This window comes from Gracilinanus agilis, chromosome 5 (assembly GCF_016433145.1).
Source record: "Gracilinanus agilis isolate LMUSP501 chromosome 5, AgileGrace, whole genome shotgun sequence".
NCBI classification, from domain to species: Eukaryota; Metazoa; Chordata; class Mammalia; order Didelphimorphia; family Didelphidae; genus Gracilinanus; species Gracilinanus agilis.
In genome coordinates this window covers 122424218-122451916 of record NC_058134.1, presented here as the reverse complement: position 1 = coordinate 122451916, position 27699 = coordinate 122424218, and the positions used below count along the sequence as shown (strand labels likewise).

The window sequence follows — 27699 nt, the reverse complement described above, 5'->3', positions numbered from 1 at the left end:
CATGTAACTTGACACTGCAAGTACACACCAGTCTTGCTTATTCATGTTATCATTTTACTGTTGTAGTAATTTGAAAATTCTGTAGACAGTGCTAGATAGTATCAATCTATGTGGACAGCTATAGATTATATATCCCTCCTTCTTTCAGCTAATACTGAACTTGTTTCATAAGATTGTAGATTTAGAGCTTAGAGGGATCACAGAGGCCAGTGAGTTACTCTCTTCCAATTTACAAATGAGGAAACTGAGGCAATGACATGCTCAGAATCATATTGTTAGTAAGTATGCGAGGCAAGATTTGTACTCAGATCTTCCTGGCACCAAGTTTAGTGCCTTATCCATTTTTCATGCTGCCTCTTAGTCTTGGCCTTGGATTCTGTTTACTATACACATTTGAAAAAAGTCTGCTAATGAATAGAAATCCTCTTCGCTTAGTGCATGGCTCAGGGAATACCTACTCTATCCCTATATACGTAATTTTTTTTGAGCCTTTCCAAAAGATCTTTCAGAATCCTTTTCTGGATCCTTGATGACATTATATAGTAACTTGGATTTTTAATCTTAGGTTAGTCGTACGTTGGTTCCCTGTTACCCCTTTTGCTCATGTTTCCTTGAAAGTCAAGAAATGCCTGACTCCTGAATTTTTGAACTGTCTCCTAAGAAGAAAGTAAATTTGTCACATCCTGCTTTACTTTGGGAACTTTGTGAAATCTTTTTGAGATATAGCAATGGAGTACTGGAAGTGACAGTGGGTTGGGATTGAGCAAGTTATTTTTCCTTGGCCTCAGTTTACTTATCTGTAAAATGAATGGATTAGCCTGGGTAGTTTCTAAGATAATTTCTAATTTAAACAGTCTTTAAAATTTAAAACTATGAAAGTCTTTGCTAAAAAAATTCTAATTTAAAAAACTATGATTCATTGGTGAAAGAACATTATAGGTGAGCAATATTGGTAGGGGATTGCTTCTACCTGAAATACTCTTCCTGATGGAGATTATGGCAAGCTACTTTCTGGTAGGGTTGTTTGGCAGAAGCAGTTACCTTAGATTTCGATTTTAGAGAATTCTTGTTTAGGGGATACTTGATTTATAATGACCTTGCCTTAATATATTGTACTGCAGGACCTATAGGATCATGGCTTTAGAACTGAAAGGGACTTGATACCTAATACAGTCTGATTCCTTCATTTTATAGATGAAGAGACCAACCAGAGTTCACAGAAGAGAAGTCCACAGTAGAAATTTTTCCTTCACTATTCCACCTGACTTTTAGCCCCACCCCAAGTGACCATTGTTTAGTGTGTGTGTGTGTGTGTGTGTGTGTGTGTGTGTGTGTGTGTGTGAGAGAGAGAGAGAGAGAGAGAGAGAGAGAGAGAGAGAGAGAGAGAGAAAGAGAGAGAGAGAGCCAGAGACAGAGAGAGAGAGAGAGAAGAAAGAAGAGAGAAGAGATTGTGTGTGCGCACACGCCTCTGTCTCTGAGCAGGTTATTTGGCATTTGGGCCTCAAATTTTTTCATCTGTAAAAGGAGAGGATTTGACTTCTCTCAAGACATTTCCAGTTCTAAATCTGTGATCCTGTGGCCTGACGTATATTGGTATATATATTTTTTCCTTTCGTGTACATATTAGGCTATCATAATAGTAATTGGAAAAGGAGTCCAAAGCACTCTGAAGTTTTTCTGCTCCAATTTGGACTTAGGTTTTTCTCCTTGTGCACATTCAAGGTAAAGTGCCTTTGGCTTCCAGGCTTCTGTAGCTCCATGCAATATTATTCCAACCTTTTATGTTCTGCTTCCCAAGACTGTTGCTTCTTCTAAAAAGGAACTTTACCAGGAGATTTTTCCAGATCTCATACCTGCAGTTAGGAAGTAGTGCCCTGAGATTCTAGTGCCATGTTTCCTCCCTTCCTACCTACCTTTGCCCATTTTGATGGCTTTTTTCTTTTAACTGAAAAAAGTGTTTGTTAGCCTTTTGTGGTTTAAATACTAAGTCTTATGTACCTGTATAGAAATTGTATGAAGCTCTACTTTGAAAGTATTTATATTTTCTAAGAGAAAAGAACCTTTAATCCTCTTCAGAGAGTTTAAAGTTCTTTTCTATCACCATCCCTAGCTATCTCCTTTTTGTTTTGGGGATACTTGAGTTTATAACTTGGCAGTTTTTCTTCTGAAATCTTACTTTGATTTTACTACTTAGGCACCTTTCTTGACATCTAATGAGGTATAATACTTAAGTAATCTTTGCACTAAAGTCTTAGACTTGTCTTTCTCAAAACTATATTATAAAACTTTTACTATTCCAGCATCAAACTGAAATGACTCTTAATGACCATTTCAAATAAATGGAGATTTCACAAAAATTGATTTGTATTGTGGACTTTATTTTTAAAATAACTTTCTTGTCTAAGAAATGCTTGCTTCTTGTGGTGACCTCAACCCTCCATGTCCCTTGTGATTTTTCAGAGGGAGGCAAGTAACTAGGAGTAATGTGCTTGCTATTAAGACTGGCTTAATGTAGAATAAATTCTAAATCCTGGGTTAACCTCATTTTCTCTCACATATTAACTTGCACTTCTCTACTCCTTTTCAGGACAGGCTTTTGGGTGAATGGACTTGTCATCAGATACTATTTTAATAATTATTTTGGGGTCCTATCCATTACCATATTTATGTTCCTATTGAAAGTGTATTCGGTATCCATAACATTTTGAATATGTTGATAATGGAACCAAATGGAGTATGCTCCATTTCAGTCTTTGTGGGAGAAGATACCATTTTGAACTGAGATTATTATTTTTCTCCCTAAAGCCCCTCCTTCTGACTTTACTATTTCTCTCCATATAACGCCATGTTCACAAACTTGATGTTACCTCACCATTACCTCTCATTGTGTATGGAGAAAGAAAACTCATTTAAAGACTGCGTATAAACAGATAAACCAAGAGGGAAGATGTTAATAACAGGAAGGTTTCAGAATAGCTTCAGATTAGCTAAAGAGTCCAGATATCTATGAATAAATATTTCAAGACAAGGGAAAATGAATTATGACTTCATGCAGCAGAGGACTTGCTGGATATTCAAGAGAGGATAGAACCACAGCAGAATGTTCCTGAATGGTTTAAAGAGAGAAATATGAATTGTAAAAGCATAATTTATGGCTTGTACAGAAGAAATAGCTGGCAGGAAAAAAAACTTGAATTCATTGTGGCAAGTATCACCTAAGAAACAAAAGAGAATAACTGATTGGGAATGCAAATACACAGAAGTGAAGGACAGTCCAGAAGAATAGAAGCCAAAAGCAATAATGTTAAAAACAATCTTAGAAGCTAAAACCAGAGAATTTGTATTTTGTTCTAGAGGCAAGAGTTGCTGCTAGACCTTCTGGGGCATGGGCATGTCATGGTTTTCTTAGAGTAGCCCTGACTGCTCCTCTTGTTCTCACTTAATTGTTTCATCAACCTTTTATATTCATTTGTATATGTATGACTCTCAAATCTATCTCTTCCTTGTTCCTCTTTCCTAAGCTCCAGATCTATTTTTTTTGCCTACTGGAGACTGCTTAACACCTCAATTTTAGTAAGATCCAAAGCTTAACACTTGCCTTAGTAGTTGTGTGAACCTAGGTGAATAATTTAAATTTGAGTCTGACTGAATCTCAGTCTCAGTTTCCTTGTTTGTGAACTATGAATGTTAATAATCTTGTCTATGTGATTTATCGTGAGACTCAAATGAGGTAGTGCATATGAAAACGCCTATTTCATAAATGTAATAGTTGATGATCTTTACCAACCTGAAATAGTTCAGTTTTTGTTATGTGAACACAAAATGATCTGCTTCAACTTAAAGGATTGCTTCATGCATCATTTGAACTTTGTTCATATTCGCTTCTATCTAGACTGGGATTAGATGGGGGGAGGCAGGGGAAGACAGGGCCATCTCCAAGGATTATTGTATTACATGAGCCATTTGCTACATGCACTTTTTTTTTTTTTTAAAACCCTTGTACTTCCGGTGTATTGTCTCATAGGTGGAAGAGTGGTAAGGGTGGGCAATGGGGGTCAAGTGACTTGCCCAGGGTCACACAGCTGGGAAGTGGCTGAGGCTGGGTTTGAACCTAGGACCTCCTGTCTCTAGGCCTGACTCTCACTCCACTGAGCTACCCAGCTGCCCCCGCCACGTGCACTTCTAATAGAAGTTGAACATACAAATATTTTTGAAAGCAGTTAAGGAGGAATAATAGCATTTGAGTTAGATTTTTTTAAAAACTCTTACCTTCTGTCTTAGAATCAATATTGTGTATTGGTTCCAAGGCAGAAGAGCAATAAGGGCTGAGCAATGGGGTTAAGTGACTTGCCCAGGGTCACACAGCTAGGAAGTGTTTGAGGCCAGATTTGAACCCAGGATCTCCTGTGTCTAGTCCTGACTCTCAATCCACTGATCTACCCAGCTACCCTTTGAGTTAGATCTTGATGGATTTTTAGGATTTCAATAGCTGAAGATAGAGATGTAAGAGGACTATATTTTCTTAGTTGGGGCATGAACAAAGGTTTAGAGATGAAAATGCATGAGTGCAAGTTTAGGGAATAGTTTGTGAAATAGTTTGGCTGGAGCATATGTATATATGTATAGAAGTTACTGAGAGATAAAGCTAGAAAACTATGTTGGGCCAGATAATGGAGAGCCTTGAATATTGTACTACTAGGGAAGGAAAGTGACCAAGCATTTATTAAGCGCCTGCTATGTGCCAGGCATTGTGCTAAGTGCTTTACAAATATTATTTCATTTTATCTTCAGCAATCCTGTCAGGTAGAGGAGTTATTTTCCTCATTTGATAGTTGAGGAAACTGAGGCAGATAGAACTTAAGTGACTTGTCCCAGGGTCACTACAGATTGTAAGTGTGCAAGGCTGAATTTGAACTCAATAGTAGAGAGTCATCAAGATTTTTGGGAGAGAATAAAATTATTAAAGCTGTACTTTAAAATACAAACTAGAGGGCAGGTGGGTGGCTCAGTGGATTGAGAGCCAGGCTCAGAGATGGGAGGTCCTGGGTTCAGATGTGGCCTCATCAGTTCCTAGCCGTGTGATCCTGGGCAAGTCACTTGACCCTCATTGCCTAGGCCTTACCACTCTTCTGAGTTGGAACCAATACACACCATTGAGTCTAAGATGGAAAGTAAGGGGTTTAAAAAAAGGGGGGAGGACAGAATGTTGGGAAATGTTTATTTAGGGTGGTAGGAGGAAATAGAATCCTTAAAGAGATTTCACAGTCCCCTCAGCATATGGAACAGAATCTTCACTTTCATTTTAATAGGGAAAGACACATAAGGAGGTACTGGAAAGGAGAGGGGTACATTTATGGGGGCATGTCTGGAGACTACAGAAAGTATAGTATCTTCATTCCCTGACTAGAGGAGGGATCCCCTACCCCCACCCCTGTCAGAAGTGTGGGGAAGCCTTGAATGGAGGCTTCATTTCTGGTGAATGGAGGAGGTAGTTGGTATAGTTGAGACTTTAGGAAGTGGCTTACAACCCAACAGGGAATCTGGATGCCTCCTATTTTGTCATATCACTTATCTTAGTAAAATAATGTTCCTATGTGACATGCCATTCCTCCTCCATTTCCTTTGCTGGTTCATCATCCATGTCATGCCACCTAAATATTGTTCCTCAAGGTTCTGTCCTGGGCCTTTTGTTCTATTTATTCTCTTGGCAACCATATGAATTCTCCACGGGTTAATTATAATCTCTGTACATATTTCCCCTTCATCCCCCTATATATCTAGCCCTAGTCTTTCTGCTGAATTCCAGTTCTACATCTTTAGCTGCCTTTTGGACATCAAATTGGCTGCCCCATAGGCCTCTAAAATTAATCAGTAAAGCCAATACAGAATTTATTATTTTCTCCAAAACTCATCCCTCTTCCAAACTTTACTATTTCTCTAAGAGAACAAACTACTGTTTCTCTACTCTTTTAGTCAACCAGATTAATAACTTAAGCATTAACCTCAACTCCTCATCCTGCATAGTCAATTAGTTGCCAAGTCAGGACATTATCTCACCCCAGTATCTCTCTAATCTTTCCCCTTCTCTCTTAGATAGATTCCACCTTGGTTTAGAACCCCATCACTTCTTGGATAGATTATTTTAATAGCTTATTTTTTTTAGGCAAAGAGGGCAAAGTGACTTGTCCAGAGTCACATAGCTAGTATTTGAAACCAGATTTGAACTAATGAAGAAGTCTTTTGACTCCAAGCTCAGTACTCTATCCACTAACTAACTATACCTGCCTCTGTAATAGTTTCTTCTTCTTTTTTTTTTTTCCTAAAACCCTTACCTTCCATTTTAGAATCAATACTGTGTTTTGTTTCCAAGGCAGAAGAGGAGTAAGGGCTAGGCAATGTGAGTTAAGTGATTTAACCAGGGCCACACAGCTAGGAAATATCTGAGGCCAGATTTGAATCCAGGATCTCCAGTCTCTAGGCCTGACTCTATTCACTAAACCACTAAGCGCTTTTTTTTTTCCCCTCAAATTCAGGTCCAATCAAGTTACTTTCCTGCTCATTAGGCTCCTATCTCTTTACAATTTCAAAATTACTTTCATGTCCTGTGTATCCAACAAATTGCTGGGCATAACTTCTCTGTAGCACCTCAAACTTACTGTGTCCCAACTCTTTTCCTTTTCAAAACCTGTTCTAGTTTATTATCCACTTAGCTGTCGAAAATATCTTCCTCAGGGGGCAGCTGGGTAGCTCGGTGGATTGAGAGCCAGGCCCAGAGATGGGAGGTCCTGGGTTCAAATTTGACTTCAGACACTTCCCAGCTGTGTGACCCTGGGCAAGTCACTTAAACCCCATTGCTTACCCTTCCCACTCTTCTGCCATGGAGCCAATACACAGTATCGACTCCAAGACGAAAGGTAAGGGTTTAAAAAAAAATCTTCCTCAGGTGCAGATCTAGGCATATTACAACTCTCCTCTCACACATTCAGTAAACTTCAGTGGCTCCCTAATGCCTTTAGGGATCCAACCTTCCCCCCACCCCCAAATATCCACCTCTGTTTGACTTTTAAGGCCCTTCACATCCTGGTCCCTTTCCTGTCTTTTTGGTACTCTAATCCCCCTCCATGTTCTCTGTGATCCAGGGGACACAAACACTAAAGCATTTTCACTGGCTGGCCCCCTTGCCTGGCACTCTCCTTATCTCTTACTCTTGGCTTTTCTAGTTTGCTTCAGTCTCATCTAAAGTCCCGCCTTTTAACCAAGAACTCTTTCCCTGATCCTCCTTAGCTTTAGTGCCTTCCCTCTGAGATTCCGGATTTCCCTGTATATATCCTACAGTTTACATTATGCAAGTGACTATTTGCAGTAGTATAATCATCTGCCCATTGTCTCCCTGACACACCAAGAGCTTCTTGAGAGTGGAGACTGTGTTTGCTTCTCTTTATATCCTTGTTGATTAGCACAGTGCCTGGAACATCATAGACACCTAATAAATGCCCATTGACTCTTCAGCTTAGATTCATACTTCCAGTGGAAGACATCATGATAGACTGGCATCACCCTTGCTAGAAATCTTGTAGTTCTCTTTGTCTCTTCTCTCTCCCTTGACATCCCCAGTAGGGGAGGACAGTGAGGATGGAGACTCTATGTTAAAAAAAAACCAATGGACTCGGAGTCAGGTCCCCTGAGATCCCTAGTCTTGGGACTACAGTAAAGTCACTTAGGCTTTCTTGGCTTCAATTTCCTCACTTAGCTAAGATGAAACTGGCAATTCCTTGTACTTGACCTATCTTATGAGATTTGAAGGGCTATCTCACGTGGAATAGGCACTGATTAGGCTTGTTTTATTTGGCCAAAGTAGGACAGAACCAAGAGGAACAGCCAAAGTGGCAAAGAGATAGATTTTTTTGCTCAATATAAGGAAAAATCTACTAAAGGTTAAGAGCTGTGCAAAAGTGGATTGGGTAGCCTGACAAGTTGTAGAGGTTTCAGCTATGGTAAAATTTCATGGCCTCTTAGGTTCTTTCCAACTTCTGTTATTCTGTATCTTGTATTATATAGATACTTTTAAATTTTGTGACCCTGGATGAGCGTCTTAATCTCTTCCTTACTTTCTTCATCTATAAAATGAGGATAATAAGTTATCCCCTAGGGTTATTGTGAGGATAAAATGAGATAATTTTTAGCAAACTTTAAAGTCCTATGTAAGTGCTAGCTTTGTTATTATTATAATTATTATTATCCAGGAGCTATGGGCCTTTCCCCTAATAACTTAAGATTTATATAGGACTCTAGAGATGTATATGTATCATTTCATTTGTTGTAAGGTCTGCAAAACTGTAAAATCAATGGTTATGTTTATTATGGGGATATTATTTTCCCCTTCAAGAAATAGTAAGGTCCTGGCACTGCTTAGCTTCTAAAGTGATCTTGGGCCCATTGAGAATGGTACAGACTTAAGTTCCATCTCTGACACTTGGTTATGTGACATTAGCTAGGAAAGTTACCTAACCTCTCAGTGTCCCGGTTAGAACTCTGAAAAGGTTCCAAGGGGTAGAAAAGGTGCTCCTCTGCATTGGTAGATGAAGTTTCTAACTCGGAGCTTCCACAGGTCTGGGCCAAGAAAGAGTATGATTTTTACTTTACAAGTGACAAATTTGAGACTCAGGCAGATGAATTAACATAGAACTCTAGGAACACAAAATATAGACTCCGATTATTTTAAAGATGAAGAAACAGACTCAGAGAGGAAATCACACAGAACTAGTTAAGTAGAAGTAGGACTTCAATCAGACAACAAGCTTTTTTTTTCATCTAGGCCCTATGTTAAATAATGACAGTTCTGAGTCAAGAGCAGTCCCTGCCTTCAAGCAGCTTACATTTTCTTAGGGGAGACAACATGTATATAAGCATATATAGAACACATGTGTAATAAACGCAAGCTAATTTGGGGGTCCTTAATTGCTGGCTGTGGAGTAAGGATCAGGAAAGGCCTCACTTAGGAGTGGAATTTCTAGTGAGCCCTGACGGGAGATTCTAAGAAGGGAACCTGTTTGTGCAAAGGCACAAATTTTGTGACTCTCAGATGACTGTTCTTCCCACTTTACCAGCCTGCCTTATAATTAATGGATAATGGTCCTTCTTAAAGGCCAGAAGTAGATTATAGAGTTGGAAGGCATCCTGGAGGTCATCTAGTCCAGTTTTCCCATTTTACAGATGAGGAAATGGGGATCCAAAGAGGTTAAATATCTGTCCAGATCACCTAGGTAGCAAAAGGCAGGGTGACTTTGAACCTAGGCCAGTGATGGTGAACCTTTTATAGATGGAGTACCAGGCCCACCCCCCACCACCCCCCCGACTGAGTGCCATGCTCATCCCCCAAGAATGGAATATGTCCCCTACCCCCACACCACACACAGGGGAAGGAGAAAGTGCTCCCATTGGACTGCTGGGCCAGAGGAGTAGATGAAGTGAGGAATGTCCTAACTGTAGGTGGAGAGGGGGAAGGGAACAGCTTTTCTAGTAATAAACTAGGGGGAGGCAGTGCCCATTGAGAGTGCTTGTTGCCCATGCCATAGGTTTATCATCACTGCCCTAGGCTGTCAGATTCCAAATCCAGTGCTCCTTATGCTATCTATGTGTTGTTCAATCAGTTACTTCCAAGGCAAGTCACTTTACTTCTGAGCCACACATTCCTCATCTATAAGATGAGTTCCTTCCATATCTTTAAATAAAGAAAAAGTCTCAGGTGATTTTAGATATGACCTCCAAGATACTTCTGTCAGATGGAAACTCTTTGAGAATGAAATGATCAGGTCAGTGAAGGCTGTTTGGGAGGTGGAGAGCCATATATGAGGACACTTGAGTACTATGATTCCTTCTGACTCTGAGTCATTATCACTGAGATTTTATTTATTTCTAAGTGGATATAGTGACCAGGTAACATGCTTATTAAACAACTGGTATAATAATAGCCCTTTCTGAAGCAGAGCCACAATGTTCTTATCTCTAGTTTTTACCCTCTTTAAAAATTCAGAATATCCCTGCTCTACTCCTACCTCCCCCAATTTCATTGCATTTTCTGCCCAGGCTCTTTCTAATAGTACAAATCACAACCCATTTGCCATCTTCTCAGACTTTCTTTGTTACCTTTGTCTGTGTCCTTTCATAAATCCTCCATGTAGGGTCTGCCCTATGCCGTGGGTCCCTTTAGGTTTTTGGTTATTACATGAGCACCAGGGCAGCACGTGGCCTGTCCATCAGTTGTCTTGGTTATCTTGCATTGGTGACCAGCTTGCCTCCTTTTCCAGGCATGGATCTTTTGGATATCTTTTATGACACTTTTTGCATGAGGTTCATTACTGATAAAATATTGATAACATAATATAAGGAATGTTATTCCAAGAATCCCTGATGGCAAATTTGGAAAGTATGTTGAATTTGGAATCAAGCATTGTGGTTCAGACCAGGACTTTGATGATAGTTGTATGACAACTGTATGATAATCATAACTCCATATCTATTAAATGGACATAATACTTATACCACTTTTCTCACAGACTTGTTGTAGAGAAAAATCTTTATAAACCTTATGGTCCTGAATAAATGTTGAGTATCAGCTAGGAAAGATCAAAACATGTGCCTGTAGTATTCTTTCTAGAAATAAGTCCTTAGATTAGGTATTAGAAATGATAAAATTGGATTAGATCTGTTCTCAGGACAGCTTTAAGTGGATGCCAAATTATGTAATGGAACAACCAGCAGAACTAAGGCTTTCCACAGAACAACAAGGCAACAATGCTATATTTCATAGTAAGCAAGATCTGAATGAAAGTGTCCTTTGTGATATGAGGAAGGGGTGGGGAACCTGAGACCATTTATAGTTCTCGTTAATGGAAACGAAGGAATCTTCTATTAATGCCAGCTTGTTTTAAGTGTTTATTTAATTTCTGGCAATTTGGGGGAGCAGCTGTTGCCAAGTGATCATCCAGCAATGTGATCTGTGCCAAATACATTCTATGACCCAGTTACATGTATCTTGGTACATTTAGAGATATACTATTGGTATAACTTTTGTAACTCACTTATCTTTGATATTTATAATATTTCTAATACATAATATGCTTCTAAGTGCACTTCGTAATCCTTTTGGCCATTTTCACCTTTAATTTTTGAAAGATGAATAAATGAATGAGCTTGCAGTATCTGGAAGAAACTTGATCTATAAACTGGTTCACCTTTTCTGGAATACAATCTGTAATTAGGCAAGAGTTACAAAAATTTCATATACTTTAACACTGTCAATTAGTGGGAGTTTTCCCTATAGAGATTTTTGGTAGAGGAGTAATCTGTCAATAAACATGAACAATTATCTGTATAGAAAATAATCCTATAAATACTGTCTATGATAGCTAAAAGCTGGAAACAATTAATACCCAATACTATCACATTGATTGACTAAATTATGTTATATAAATGTGAAAGCATATTTTTACACTGTAAGAAACAACCTAAAGAATTCTAAGTTTAGTAGGATAAAGTTACAGAGTGAAGAGACAGCATGTACACTGATGCGCAACTATGTAATGAAATGCAACAATACAAACCCATGTTAAATATACACAAAAGAAGTTCAGAAGGATTTACAGATACAATCAATGTTTTGTTTAGTTTAAACTGGATCTGTGATTTCATTGGTACAGAGAAATACTGATGAACTCCCTTTACCAAATCATATAATCACTTTCTCAGCAACTTACATACAGTCTTTGAGAGTTGCAGAGGGGGTGAGGGGCGGAATGAGAGATTATGTAACATGCCTAGTAGTACTATTATATGTCAGTAAAGACTGGGATTATCAGTAATTCTGATTGTCTCTGAGACCAGCTTTCTCCATCCACTATACCAAATGATTTACTTACTTCAGGGTTAAAGTCAATATAATCATCTTTTGTTCTTGGTTTAACAATTGGTAAGTAACAGAAGTTCACACACAGGTACTGCTTTTTCTTTCTTATGCTGTGACTTATGTTAAAAACTTGGACACATAAAAATTTAAATAAAATTTATCATTTTAAAAAAATGAAATATATCTCTAGCTCTTTAATTGAAACACAGTATTAATCTGCAAGACCTTTTTTTTTTTTTTCCTAAACCCTTACCTTTTGTCTTAAATATTGGTTCCAAGGCTGTAAGGGGCAGGGCTATTGGACCCACCTAGTTGCCCTAGACCTTTCCATTAAAGTATTACTGATGACTTCTTGTGGTATGATGGTGATCCTGCATTCTCAGTGACTATGGAAGTTGGGAATATACATTCTGTCAGGTTGCACAACTCCTATAATGACTTTGAGTAACCTGGTAACAGCCTGCTAACCGACTCTATCTGAACTTGATTTTATTCCTCCAAGGACAAGAGAGACTTCTCACCAGACTGATGAATTTGTTGGCTAAAGCATTTCTCCAAAATGGCCTGCTATAAGACACAGTAGTGGTGTGTGGGATTCCAGGTATGAACAAATCATGGAAGTACTAAAGATGCATTCAATGTGCTCATGTACCAGACTTAGGGATATATTTTTAATATTTCACATAATTGATTTCTAGATCCTTGCATTGAATTGGAGCTCAAATATTGTGGTATTCTGACCTCTCCCCAAGCTTGCAATCTGAGGGTCAAATGAACCTCTGGGCTGGGCGCTGGCTACTACGTTGTCTTAGCCTCCATCTCTCTTTTTTCGTTTGTTTGTTTACCAAGCTGATGCTAAATTCTCCACCATGCCACATGTTTGATTAACTATCTCCCATTCCATGAAACTTCAAAAGAAATGTTTTCACCTGTAGTTTGATCTCTCTCATCCCATCAGAGGAGCAATCTACAGGCTGGATGCTATGCTGATGAATCCTGTGTCACTGCCTCTTTTCTTGCTTTATGTCCTCCTTTCCTTAATCTTTAAATCCTTCCACCCATATTCCCTCAGTTCCCAGCTTCCCTTTCAGGTGGTCAACCCATGTAAGAATATCTCCTAACTGCTGATCAGCTACACTCACACAGGTCATAAATTCCTGTAAGTCATTTGTTTTAAGTAGCCATTAATGATCCATTCTAAAAGAAAAATGGAATGCTCTGTCTTTAGGAAAGAGGATTTGCTTTGGAGGGATAAGAATGCATTTGGTAGGCGCCTACATGTTCTCTATAGAAAGAATTATTCAATTTAAAATGGAGCTTTAAATGAAATTCTCTGTTCCTTGTTTTTCCTAGGTTGTTTTTTTTTTTAATTTGGTTTTGGTGCCCTCTAGTGTTTCAATCAAGTTATAGTAAATATATTTTGAAGCAGACATTCTGAGGGGAGGTTCTTTTTTTTTTTTTTTAATTGTTCATGTAGAATCCAGGTAATTTAGATTCTAAGAATCAGATAACTAGGTTACTTGTGTGTTCTCTATCACCTACTAATTAAGTTATTTAGCTACCTAAATTCAAGATTAAAGTATTGGTCTTTGTATGATGGAGAACATGCAAAAGTAACTTTTAGTAGATGAGGAATAGACATTGATAATGTGGTTGTGGAAAGTAGCAAGTCATTTAAACAGGCAGGATTTGAAGAAGAGGCCTTTTCCACTGCTTCTTGTAAATATTCTCTCCATACAGGAAAGAATGGCAATATTGTATGTTTACATATTTACATATAAGATTCTGTGGCACAAAGACATAAACTAGCATGCTTACTACATGATGACTTGAACAAAAGAAATAGTACAATACATATCATCCAGGATATGATTTTTGGGAAAGAAGGTGAGCCAATCATGTAGCAAGAGAAATCACAGATGGACATCTGCAGTGCTTCACTTTTAAGCATTCTTAACACTGCTAATAAAAGACCTAGAGGAAAGCTTCCAACATATTGGATAGATTTCCCAAGTTGAAAAAGGTATGGATAAATTTTGACCCATACTTTTGGTAGTTGTACCTACATAGATGAGCTCATGAATCCATTGATATTCATAGACTATAAAATCCACGAGGTCAGGAACTCTTTCTCTTTCTTTCTTTCTTTCTTTCTTTCTTTCTTTCTTTCTTTCTTTCTTTCTTTCTTTCTTTCTTTCTTTCTTTCTTTCTTTCTTTGGCAGTGGGGGTCAAGTGACTTGCCCAGGGTCACATGGCTGGGAAGTTGTCTGAGGCCAGATTTGAACCTAGGACCTCCTGTCTGTAGGCCTGGCTCTCAATCCACTGAGTTACCCAGCTGCCCCCAGGAACTCTTTCTTTTGGAAAATTTTGTTAATTTTTTTTTTTTACCTTAAAAAACACCTAAATTAGGATGTTCATATTATGTAGTAGAACAAAAAAAAAAGATTGTATAGGAAACTGTGAATCTATATTATGTATAGCCTCCTTTTAAGCATATATCAACATGTAACTTTTAAAGCTGTGATATCTTGTTTGAGATTCCTTCTGGCTTTCCTTCTGCCCTCTTTTATGCATTAAAAATGTTTCAGTGACTTTTTCCTTTTTCCTTTGGCAACCTCTCCATTCTCCACCTTTTTCTTCTTGCTTTGACAACCTCTCCCTTTCCTCACTCCACGAAAAGAAAAACAAAACCTTTGAAACTAATATACATAGCCAATAAAAACAGATTTTTTTTTGGTTGACTTATCGAAAAAAAGGGTATGTCTCAATCTATATCTTGAGGCTGTTACTTCTCTTTCAGTAGGTAAGGTATGTAGTATGCTTCATCATCTATCCTCTGGAATTGTGGCTGGTTATTGAAATGATCAGAGTTCTAAAATTTTAAAAATTATTAGTCTTTATAATGTTTTTTGTATAAATTATTCAGTTTATTGGTTGATATGGCTTTCCAGCTTTATCCAAAACTATCCCTCTCATTCTTTCTTTTTCTTTTTTTTAAACCCTTACCTTCCATCTTGAATCAATACTATGTATTAGTTCCAAGGCAGAAAAGTGGTAAGGGCTAGGCAATGGGGATTAAGTGACTTGCCCAGAGTCACAGAGCTGGGAAGTGGCTGAAGTCAGGTTTGAACCTAGGACCTCCCATCTCTAGGCCTGGCTCTCAATCCACTGAGCTACCTAGCTTTCCCCTCTCATCATTTCTTATGGCATAGTAATTTACCATAATTTGTTTAGCCAGTTGCAAGATCTTGCCTAATCTTTGTGCAATACTCTGAACATAAGTGAATACACAAAAGATCTGTGACTTTATAGATATGTGAAATTGCTTTGATAGGAGTTCTTTCTACTGACATTTAGTAGATGAGCCCTAGAGGAGAAGGGAGTTAGTTGCCTGAGGTACAGAAACATTAAAGGATCACAGTAAATGGGAATTAGACCTGTGCCTTCATGACTACCAGCTCAGCACCCTATTCCATGCTGCTGCTAATCCTAAAGAACTTTAATATTCATGTAGAGCCTCCCCCAAACTCTATATCCTCCCATCTCTGAATTATTCCTTCACATCACCTTAGCCACATAGGCATGGTTACTCACTGGACCTCTTACTCCTAAGTGTACCACTTCCCTAATTGAAAACTCTCAAATCCTCTCCATCTGACCATACCTTCTTATCATTCCTGCTCTTCCTGTACTTTACTGCTTCTACCTGTTCTACACCCTCAGGAGACTTTTATTCCCCCTACTCCACAGTACTTCCTCAGAACCACTACCCCCTCTTCTCTCCCAGCCTCAACCCAGTAGGCAGCCATTCAACTCCATATTTTCCTCTAATCTCAAATCCCTGCCCCCATGTCCTTTTTTAGGTCTTCTTTTGCCAAATCTCTGCCCTGGATTACTCCTACACTTACTTGTAATTCACTTGGTTATATATTTGTATTTATTTACCTTTTGCTGTTTAGAGACATCTCCTCTGTTAGAATAATAAACTCCTTGAGACTAGGGATTGTTTTATTCCTTATTCCTGGATTCCCCTGCCCCTAGTACAGTCCTTGACATATAGTAATATTAAAATACTTGTTGATTAATTTATTGTATTTATAATGAGTACTGAACCCCCAGGATTAAAGAATTGATCACTTCCCTTTAATTCTAATCTTAAAGTGAAATACCTGTTAGACAGCTTCATGTAGAAGTATCATCAACATCTCAAACTCAGCATGTTCAAAATGGAATTCATCATTCCCCTAAACCTGCCTCTGTCAAATTTCCATTTTTTTTTGTTGAGGTTATTTCATCCTCCCAATCACCCAATCTTTTTTTTTCCTGCCTCACTTTCCATAAATGCCAAATTGTACATATATGGGACACCTCCAACTTACAAGGTAGGTAACTCCCCTTTCCCATGATCCTTGAAGTAGCTACTCCAGATTCAAGGTACTTTGTGGGGTTCTGTTAATAAAACTATAACTCATAAATTCCCATCTACACACTCATTTTTAAAAGATAACTAGAGACTACAATTATTTCAAAGTAAAGCCATTTAGAAATATTATTATAAGGATATTTATAATAGGGCATTCTTCCTCCATAAACTTAGGGAGCATTCTTCTTTAAACATTCATACTCTCAATAGGGAGATTAGAGGTGGCACATAAGGAGAGTGATGGGAGGAATATGTGTGCAAGGACAATGTATACCTCCAGGTTACAGGGTCCCTATTGTACTCTTGTGACTTTCTTATGCTGGTTCTACCTGGGTAAGGCATCTTCACTGGGTATATTGCTTTGCTGGGTTTACTGGGGCTCTATTCTTTTAAGATATGCTTCTTTTGAATGCTGTCCAGAGTTTCTATTGTTTCTAGCTTCTAACTTAGCTAATGTCTTTGGTTGGGCAGTGCTTTATTCTTTCAGAAAGAACTATAAACCTTTCTCTAGGACCGGTAGAAAAACTTTCCAGTTCTGTCCCCTCAAAGTTTCAACTATGTGGCCTGACATTTTCTGAGCTTCAGCATCTAGGCACAAGATCCTTTGGGCTTCCCCCCTTCTCTCCCACCAAACTCTTTTCACAGATGGTCTGAGTTCAGGAAGCAATGTGCTTGAGTCCCTCTCCTGTGTTTCTGCTAATGGATACAGATATAGTGAAGAGTGATGAGGAGAGAGAAATCCTTTCTCACCTCTCAAAGAGGCACGTGTTTGTGCTTAAGAACCTTCCCCAAAAGCTAAGCCCTTCTAGAATGGAGTCCTAAGAGTTGACTGCAGAATCGAACCAGTTTGCTTTTTAAAGGCTACCTCAGTTAGCCAATCATCAGAATTTATGTGTTCTGTGTTGCCTTCTTTTAATGGACTATTTAATCCTTATAATATCAAGTTATTTAGAAAATGTTACAGAATGTAATCAAATTGTTTTAGTAGTTGTTACTGAGTTGTTTAGGAAGATTTCCCAATTTGAATAGGACTATTCTGATTACTCCTTTCACATGTATGTGATCTAAATTTAAAAATTTACAAGAAATTAGAAGAGGATGGAAAGTAATATCTTAAACACTTTTGGATTGGAGAAGAATTTGTGAACAGACACAGGATAGAGGAGATTATAAAAGACAGTTTTGATTATATAAAAGTTTTGAAACTTTGCACAAAACAATATTGAAAAAGAAGAAAGTATATGAGTTGGTGAAAAAAATCTTTACAAAACAAATCTTGCTTAAAGATCTAGCATTGAAAAATAAAGGTCATTGACAAATTTATAAGGTTAAGAATTGCTTTCCAATAGATAAGACTGAATGAAGTTTTTCAAAGTAAATATAAAAAACAATAGCTATATTTTTTAAAAATTAAATTAAATTAAATTGCAAATTAAATTAAAATGTAAATTAAAAATGCAAGGAATTATATATCAAATTGGCAAAAGTGGTTAATAGTAGGAAAGTTCAGTATTCTGGGGTCTATGGTAAGACAGGTACATTAATATACAGATGGTGGAGCTATAATTGATCCAACTGTTATTAAAAGATCCAATTCTTTTTATAACAAAACCAAATTTAGGTTGACCAGAATTAAAAAGTCACATAACACAATAAATATATTAGGTATGTAGGAGGCAAGTAAGTGACTCTCTAGCTGAAGCTGCAAGGCACTCTGAGGGAGAAACAGGAGACAGCATGTGCCTGGTATGTCAAACTACCCCCACTAGCAACACCTCACCTTGACCACTGTCTTCAAGCCTTGAGGGAGGCAGTCCAAGATTTTGGACCCAAAAACTTGGGAATGGTATGGACCTCAAGCCCACAGTCCATACTCTTTTTCCTAGGAAGCATCCCTTGTGGAGGCCAGGTCTACAGCCACAGCTACTGAAGATCCAGAAAAAAAAGCTCTTGCCACCAAAGTTCTTGGTACTGTCAGTTGGTTCAAGGTCAGAAAGTGATATGGTTTTTATCAGTAGAAATGGCATTAAAGAAAAAGCATTACCATGCTTTGATGTTGTGCTCTAAGAACCGTGGGACCTTTCTTCCAGAAACCTTCAGTTTCCATCTGAAACCAGCAGCTGAAACCTTCTGAGCATGTGTGTGTGCACATAAGAATGTGGGCTCCTTGAGAGCAGGAATTATCATTCTTTTCTATTTGTATACCCAGCATTTAGCACAGTACTTTAGAGTTAGTGCTTTATACATACTTTATTACTTCATCTATCACTGGACATCATATTAATTCTTTGTTCCTAGTCCCTACTATCCAGTTCTTCCTGGCACTAACTTAAGTATAGTGTAAGTAAGTGTAAAGTATTTTTCTAAGGATTAAGTATTCACTTCACTTATGCTGCAACACTGACATTCTTTCTGGAAGTGACTTGATTGCATTAAAAGTCAAGTTCACAACTTTGTGTTTAGTAGCAGTAGATATTGACACTTCCAGAAGACAGAAGAAAGCTTAGCACATTTGAACAAGGGAAGAGGCCTTCCTACCTGGGGGTTGGTGCCAGACAGAGGCCTAGAACAAGAGGCAGAACCCTGACTTGGGTTTTTGAATCTCAAGAAACACCTAGCCTTACTGAAGTACACACGAATCTACACTACTAGCTCCATGGCCTCAAAAGAGAAGGAGCTGCACAGCTCACATTTATCTAGTTCTTTAAAGTTTGTAGAGTGCTTTATCTACATAATGGTTTTGATCCTCTGAATAATTCTGTGAGGTAGGTGCTATTTTTATTCTCATATTACAAATTAGAAAACAGTCCCTAAGTTTGTGACTTGCCCGTAGTCACATTCTTAGGGGTCTGAGACAGGATTGAACCCAAGTCTTCCTGACTCCAGGTCCAAGGCTCCAATCATTCTACAATGGCGTTTTGGAATTTGGTGATACTAATTGGTTATGTTGACAGTATACGTCATAAGGGAAGGTGGGACCTTTGTAGGGGAGGAGAGTTTTCTTGATTATCAGAAGAGAGGACATTTCAAGCCCATTTTGTATTGAGGTTCTTATTTCAGGAAGACCTGGCAAATTAATGTGTGGGCTGCAGGCAATATATGGAAGAGATAGTGATATCCGACGAATAGCAGAACAATCCAAGAATAACCAGTTATAAAGCCAGAAGTAGACCAGGAGAGGCAGGAAAATAGTTGGGTATGAGATACTGTTTAGAAAGGATATGGTTACTGAAAATCAGTTTGTTTTTTCATCAGTAAAATTACATCTTAGCCTTCTATGTTTTCTAGTTACTGAGAAAGTGCCAATTTTGGTAAAATCTTTATAACAAAAATCAGCTGTATTAAAATATCTTTTAAAATCCATAAGCAATGCTAGAGTGCATCATCTATAGTTTAATGTGGCGCTCCCAGCTCCTCAGGAATGTATATATTTCCTCAAAGGCTAGGGATAGAGACTGGACCATTGATTTCATTGATAGAGGGAATTCCTATCTGGTAAAACTTCTTCCAAAACAGTTATGCGTTTTCTCCAAAAGTTAGCCTTTAAAAAAAACAACCCAAAACCCTTACCTTCTATCTTAGAATTAATTGATACTAAGTATTGGTTCCCAGAGAGAACAGTAAGGGATAGGCAGTTGGAGTTAAATGAGTTGCCCAGAGTCACACATCTAGGAATTGTCTGAGGTCACATTTGAACTCAGGATCTCTTGTCTCTAGGCTTGGTTCTCTATCCACTGAGCCACTTAGCTGCCCCTAATAACTTGTAGTCTTAAAAAAAAAGAGTTGGTTGGAATATCAGAGAAGTTAAATGATTTGCTCACAGTCATGAATCCATTCTATGTCAGAGTCCTCTTGACTTAGAGGCTGGCACTCTTCGCCATTCCATGCTACCTCTCAGGTTTCCCCAAACATCTATTTATATGGGCCCACACTAGACAAAATTATGAAATGAATGAGTTTTTTATTCAGTGTGTCCAGTTTTTTTACTTTCAGCATCTTTTTTTTAAAAGCCATTCCTTATAATTGAGGATGTAGACTCTAAATGATCACTCTAATGCAAATATTAATAATATGGAAATGCATCTTGATCAGTGATACTTATAAAACCCAGTTACATTGCTCGTTGGCCACGAGAGTAGGGATGGAAGAGGGGAGGGAAAGAATATGAATCATGTAACCGGAAAAATATTCTAAATTAATTAATAAATAAATTAAAAAATAAAGCCATCCCTGTTCTTGGTGTTAGGTCTTCCTGATGTCAAAGTGGCTTTAGTCAGTCTCTTCCATCTCTAATCCTAATAGCATATGCATATCCACTTCCCACTTTTAGCCAATACTATGGAGCTGTTTAGCAACAAGTTTTCAGACTGATTTTCTAAGAAACTTTTTTTTTTTGCCTTTTAACAGTACATATAAATAAAAAGAATAATTTTATTACTCATCCCCTCACATATATCCCACCCCTGCTTGTACTTTGACTTGGTCTGCAGGTTTTTGACTTTCTTAAGGAAACTTCTGTTACTTAAATGACCTGCCTTGAGTCACCTGGAAGGGGAAATTGCCAGGAATAGGTATTAATGAAATGCTGAGGGAGGAGGATGCTGATTTTTTTTGGAGATATTTTTTGATTCTTGGGTGGAGGGGACACTTCTCGACGCCAAATGAGAGATTCTGAATATCTGATCCTTGATCTTCTTGCACCCTCCCCAACCCCCTTGACATGGTATAGAAAATTCATGGGAGAGCAGGTTATAGTATGTTTGCTAGGGTATAAATGAATATACATTTGTGTTTTGATGTGAGGAAAGCAGCCGTAAAAACTTTCTTGTGTTACCTCCGGGGTCTTTCTCTTCCCCCAAGTGTTTGAGTATGGCTGACAACTGTTGAGGAGGTTGGCATTCCTTGTATGGGCTTAGTTACTGTGTTTTTAAAAATAGACTGCCTATGCATATTTGACCTTGATGCTGAAGTATTTCTCATCTGATTCCCTCAGCTTTAGGAGCTGAGTTTAGGACCTGCTCTCCCATGTAGGGTAGGGTGCAAGAGGAAGATCCAGGATCAGATATGGGGCAGATCATTTAAGTAACAGAAGGCTCCTATATCCACCAGGGAAGATGATGACATTGTGGGGCATCAAGGAAAGGAAGAGAAGAGAGGGGAAAGAGGAAAGGGAAATGAGAGGAATATGAAGGAAAGGGTATGTGGAAAATGAATGTGGAGTTATGGAGGGAAGAAGGTGGGGAATGAAGAAGAAAGAGGGCCAGCATAGAAATGCTGAGACACTTTGGTATAGTGGAAAGAGTGCTTGATTCAAGTCAGATCATTTTAGAATCCTGGCTTTACCACTTTACCATGCTGCCTATGTGACCTTTGAGTCAGTTTTCTTATCTGTCAAATAAAAGGTTTGGAATAGATGACTTATAAGGTCCTGTCTAACTCTAAATCTATGTTGCATGTATAAAATTATACTACCATTGCTCTCTGTGGACCTAAAGAGTACTTAAATTTCACCCCCTTCCTCTTCTTTATTCTACTTCTTACTTAGTTGAGTCTCAAAAGGCAAAGATGTAAGCTACATTTTTTTTTGGCTTTAAGATTCCATTCAAGTGTGAGCACTTCCTCAGTCCCTACTCTCTAATCTAAGTTTACATGTGGGGAGAGCCCTATACTAGAGCCCTAATATCCCAGGGAAATTACTACTTCATTAGTTCTTTTATAGTTATTTAAGGTGTGAATTGAAGTTTATTTTCCTCTGTTTGTTGTGGAGTTTTAGAGTGAAGTAAGTTGTTTGTCTCAGGCAGAAGGGAAGCAACTGTTAACAATGTCACTGACCTTCAGTAATTGTTGACATAATAGATATTTATATCAGGCATCTTCTTAGCTACATGTCTTTTGAAACAAATTTGTGTTGCTGAGTAGTTTCTAATCACTTTCCACATCCATTCATTGGTTCAGAGAAATCACTGCTTCAACTCTATGTGCAGGCCAGTCTGACTAGTCTAATCCATTTTGTCTGCTCATTGCCTGCTTATTTATTTCATTCTCTTCCCAAGTAGCCCTCTAATTGGTCATGATGATAATCAATAGTTCTTTTCAATCGCTGGGTGCAAAGACCTCTGCAAATAATTAAAAGTATTTAGAATATCTTCAAGGAAAGAGCTATTTTGTTTTGAAATGAAATTGAGACCAAATATTTTAGATTCATGTAGTGGTGTGTGACTCCAGGATTTAGTAATACTAAGTACTAAATAAGTGTTAAGTAGTACTTACCACTACTAAATCCTACCTTCTAGATTATGCCTTAATGGGACTTACTCTTCTCTCTATGCCCTTTCCTGTGCTTTGACTGACCAGGTTTAGTATCTTCACTTAGGAAGTCTCCTCCATTTCAATAGCCTAGAGCAATGATGGTGAACTAAACACCCCCTACCCACCCACCCCAGAGTTCCTTACTAGAAAGGCAGAGGGACTTGGGTGGAGTTTCACCCCTCCCCCTATCCACTAGGCTTGGTGACAATTTTTAACATCTCCTGCCCTTCTACCCAGCAGTCAAATGGGAGCACACAGGGGGTAAGGTGGGCGGCTCACAGGCAGCAGAGCTGGAGGGGAGGGGGGCACCTGGGCCCCTCCCCCTTTCCACACTAGGAGAGGGCATTCCTCACTTCACTGCCCCTCCACCCAGAAGCCCAAAGGGAGTGGTTTCTCCCTCCCCTGTGTGGGGTAAGGGGGAATGGGGTATACCTAACACTTGGTTGGGGGAAGGGATAGGCACAGGGCACTTGGTCTGGAGGGTAGAATCAGGGGGTGGAGCCTGGCACTCCATCTCTAAAAGGTTCACCATCACTGCTAGAATGTGTCTGCTCAGCAGATCAAAGTTGACTAAAATGCTTTGCTGAAATTGATCTGTGTTGTATTTTTCTCCCTAGAACTGTAGCATTGGTACACATATCATAATGCCTTTTTTAAAGTATTTTATTTTATTTTATAATAGTGTTTAAAGTAAAATGGCCAAGAATTAATCTCCAGATCAAGGAATTCTAAAGCATCTTTATATCTGCCTACTATATCTGTAGGCTTATTTGGAACAGAAATTTTATGATTTTTAAAACAATCTTATATCATTGGCACCTAGTACAGTACCTTGAACATAGTAGTCATCTGATATTTATTGACTAGAATTTAATTTGGGACTTCAAAATTTATCTTACATATTGATATAATGAAATGCTGAATTAGAACTTTGGTTCTCTATTAGAACAATATTCCACATTATTTCATGCCACTCTTGGATGGTACTTTATATTTTTTTTTAAAAACAGTTAACAAAAGGAGATTTTCCCTCTTCTCTCCCCTTAGCTATAACTAGAAGCACTTCCTACTTCTTTGAAAAGTAGTTATGTTATTGAAAATGGATGAGAACTATGAATGACATTCATATGATGAAATTATAGGTTTCTCAAAGTTGTTCTCCTAATGAAGAAATCTCTTCTTTGTCAATTTAAATTCAGTTCCCCCGACTGACATACTTCCAAGTGAATCATGTCCCTTTCTTTCTTTTGCTTTTCTTTTAAAAGTATTTATTCATGGAGGAGCACGGGGTGACCCAGACAGAACATATGGCGACCATCGAGGCTCATGCAGTGGCCCAGCAAGTACAGCAGGTCCATGTGGCCACATACACAGAACACAGCATGCTGAGTGCCGATGAAGACTCCCCTTCTTCTCCCGAGGATACCTCCTATGATGACTCAGACATCCTCAACTCCACTGCAGCCGATGAGGTGACAGCCCACCTGGCCGCGGCAGGTAAAACATCCTGGGAGCCCTTGGCTTTTTGTTTGTTTCGTAGTTTGAATCGCTCACAGGATTCTCTAGAAGATGCTGACTGACCCCAGAGTCTGAAAATCCAGAGTTTGGTTCCCTCTCTGCTACTAAGTAGCTCTTTGACCTTTGATAGTTTATAGCAAAACTTTCATTTCTCCTCATCTGTAAAATGAGTAGTGAAAGTAGATCTCTACCATCCTTGTTCTAAAACGATGGGCTCTTTCAAGAGCCAAGAGTATATTTCCTTTTGGCATGTTGCTGTTCCCAGCATGAACCTTTCTTGAAGCTGGATTTTGGAGTAGACAGAGATTTAGGAAGACCTGGGTTCAAATCACCCATCAGACACTAGCCCTGTGACCTTTACACCCTCTCCATTTCCTCATCTGTAAAATAAGAGAATTGGACTGGCACTCCTTAGAGTCCTTTTTAGCTCTAAGTCTTTGAAGCAATATTCAGTGAAACTATGACCATACTTTTTCTCAGGGAGATAAAGTTTTGATGGGATGGCATGTATAGTCCATATTGGAAGCTACAACTCCTAGTTTCACAGGCTTTGTGTGTGCTTTTATGGTTGCACCTTCTCCCTTCTACCTTATCTTTTCTTCTGATCACTCTGGCTTCTTTGCTGGCTTATCATCCACCGCCTGCTCTGATTGGATTTGCCCCCAAGCTCTGTCTTGGTCTCTTTTCTTTTCTCTAAACCTCTCTCAATAATGTCTTCAGTCCCCACGGATTCAATTATTATCTCTATGCAGATTCACAGATCCAGCCCTAATCATTCTCTTGAGCTCCAGTCCTGCACTAACAATAGCCTTTCTCATTGGATGTCCTTTAAACATATCAAATTCAATATGTCCAGCACAGAACTCATGATCTTTTCCCATAAACTGACCTCTCTTTTCTAACACTTCTTTTTCTGGGTGCTACTAATCTTTCCTGTGTTTGCAGTCTTTGCAGTCTCACCCTCTAGATCCAACTACTTCAGCCAGCCATGTTGTAGTTGTCATCACCTCTTCTCTGGGCTTTTGTAATAATCTCCTAATTGGTTTCCCCACCTCAGGCGTGTCTTTTTCTAATCTCTCCTTCACACGAGTGCCAAATTGATATTCCTAAAGTACCAGTCTGTTATTTCCTTGCTTAAAAAATTCCAGTGGCTCCCTATTGCTTCTAGGGAAAAAGCCAAATCCTCTATTTCACATGTAAAGCATGGCTCCAGTCTACCATTCTAGGCTTATAATATAATTTTCCTTTATAAACTTTCTAAGGTCCAGCCAGACTAGCTTGTTTGCTCTTCCTAGTACTTTGTCTCTGGTCTCCATACCTTTGGGCAGGCTCTTTCCTCTATCTTGAGTACATTCCCTTTTCACCCCAGATTCTTGGACTCTTTAATATCCTTCAAAATGTAGCTGACAGGCCATCTTCCCCAGGAGGCCTCAACCCCCCCCTCCCCCCCACCCCCAGGGACTAGTTACTCTTTACTCTTAAACAGTTACCCTTTACTTTATGTAGATTTTCTGTTTTCTTTTAGGTTTACATCCCATTTCCCTAGTAGGATGGGGGAATTGAGGGCAGGGCCTTTTTTGTCTTTGTATTTCTAATATTTATTATGATGCCTGATACCAAATAACAATTGACTTGATAAATACTTATGTATTGATTGATCCATATGCCTTGTCTTCCTAAGAAAATGAGGTTCAGTAAAGCTTAGTACTAGAAAGAAAAAACCCAAGGTGGGAGATGAAAGAAGCACAGAGTAATAATCTATCAGGGTGGACAAAAATGGATTTAGGAAGTTTTAAAAAATCAATTTTGTGACCTGATATCAGAACTCTATTATGACTCTATAGATGATTAAACTGAAAGGTGGTTAAAGTTTGTTTAGAATTTAAAACAAAAATAGGGAGATTCTTCCACTTTCCAGAAGAGGGCATACCAACATTGTAAGTCCACATTCTAGATGAGAGTCTTCTGCAGTTGACACTTTTTAAGAAAAGAGATTTTGTTCAACCAAGTTTCCTACATTTTAATAGAATTGTAAATTCTATAAGAGACTAGGGATTATATAGTTCATCTTCATTTTATATATGAAGAGACTGAGACCCACAAAGAATAACTTGCCTATACTGGACCACATGACTTGTTAGTAACAGACCTAAGACTAGAATTTAGCTTTCTTAACATTCTTTCCTTTGATCTTTACACTACAAGTTGCCCTTTGCAAATTCTCTTTTTTTTTCTGAGCTGCTTTTAATTACCACTAACTCAGTTTCCTGTGTTAGTCTTTAGGTAGCATGATTAAAATGAAAATTCATAAATATTTTTTCAAAAAACCATAAAGGCTAATAGAGATTCTTTCTAACTTTATGATGTTATATGATCTGAAAGATTTAAACTCAGACTCCTGAATAATTTACTGGTAGACAAGAAATAGAATTTTGGTTTTATTTATTACATAATAAATATATTTATTTTCCCTTGAAGTAAAAAGTGAGTTGCATAATATTTTTGAAAACATTATGATAAGGGGGCAGCTAGGAGGCTCAGTGGATTGAAAGCCAGGCCCAGAGATGGGAGGTCGTGGGTTTAAATATGACCTCATAAAAAAAAAAAAAATTAAGAAAAGAAAAAAAATATGACCTCAGATACTTCCTACCTTTGTGGCCCTGGGCAAGTCACTTAACCCCCATTGCCTAGCCCTTAACACTCTCCTGCATTGTAGTCAATACATAGTATTGATTCCAAGATGGAAGGTAAGAGTTTAAAAACAAAACAGAACATTATTATAAGCAGGTGAAGAAGAACTTAGATAATTTAAAACATTACAAGTTCTTTTTTTCCTGGATCTTTGAAAATATAAATTTGAAATGGATCTTTTTGTTTGAAAAATGACTGGCTTACATATTGTTCTCTTTTCATCTTTTCACATACAAAGTCCAAGTTCTTTCCTCTTCCAAAAAAGGCTGAATCTAATTAAACTTCAGATAATATCTGTCTAACCAGAAGCTGTTTCTATGTACTAGAACTACCACCCTGGCAAAGTGGCGTTTGCTTCAACCTTGATGGCCCTTACCTGTAAATTGCACTTTCCAGGAAGCCGTATGTGAATCAGAAAGTTTGAAAAGACATCATGATGTCATCTTGTTAGGAAAATGAATGCTTAAAAACCTAGGTTAGATGTCTTTCTTTAATCATTTACTTGAGTAGAGATTCCCTGCCCTCTTTTCAGGAATTTATTACAATTCTGTGTCACCATGATTGATAGTCAAGAAAATTTTTGTTTTCTCCAAAAAATTGTTAGTGTATTTGAAGTCATTGCTATCTTTGTGTTCATCATACCAAACAACTTATAGCATTTCTTTACCTTTTGTTTTGTCATTGTTAGAGGCTTTCTCTGCATTCTTTTTTTTTTCTACCCTTTTTCAGGGTAGTTACCAATAATGCATGTTGGTATCAAACATTCTTGTAATATATAGCAAAGGATTACTCCTTGGTCCATGCAAACATATCAGTATAGCCTCCCCAGTATTAGATTTTCTCCTCATCCTCC

At 38.2% G+C, this 27699-nt stretch overlaps 1 protein-coding gene across 1 annotated transcript in view; it reads left to right on the top strand.

Moving 5' to 3' along the window:
* NRF1 (nuclear respiratory factor 1) overlaps window positions 1-27699 on the top strand; it is a 134247-nt gene that overhangs the window by 13142 nt on the left and 93406 nt on the right. The window contains exon 2 of the mRNA XM_044677387.1: window positions 23903-24134. Coding sequence (XP_044533322.1) covers window positions 23912-24134 — 223 coding nt within the window. The 5' untranslated portion in view covers window positions 23903-23911. The remainder of the gene's footprint in view (window positions 1-23902; window positions 24135-27699) is intronic.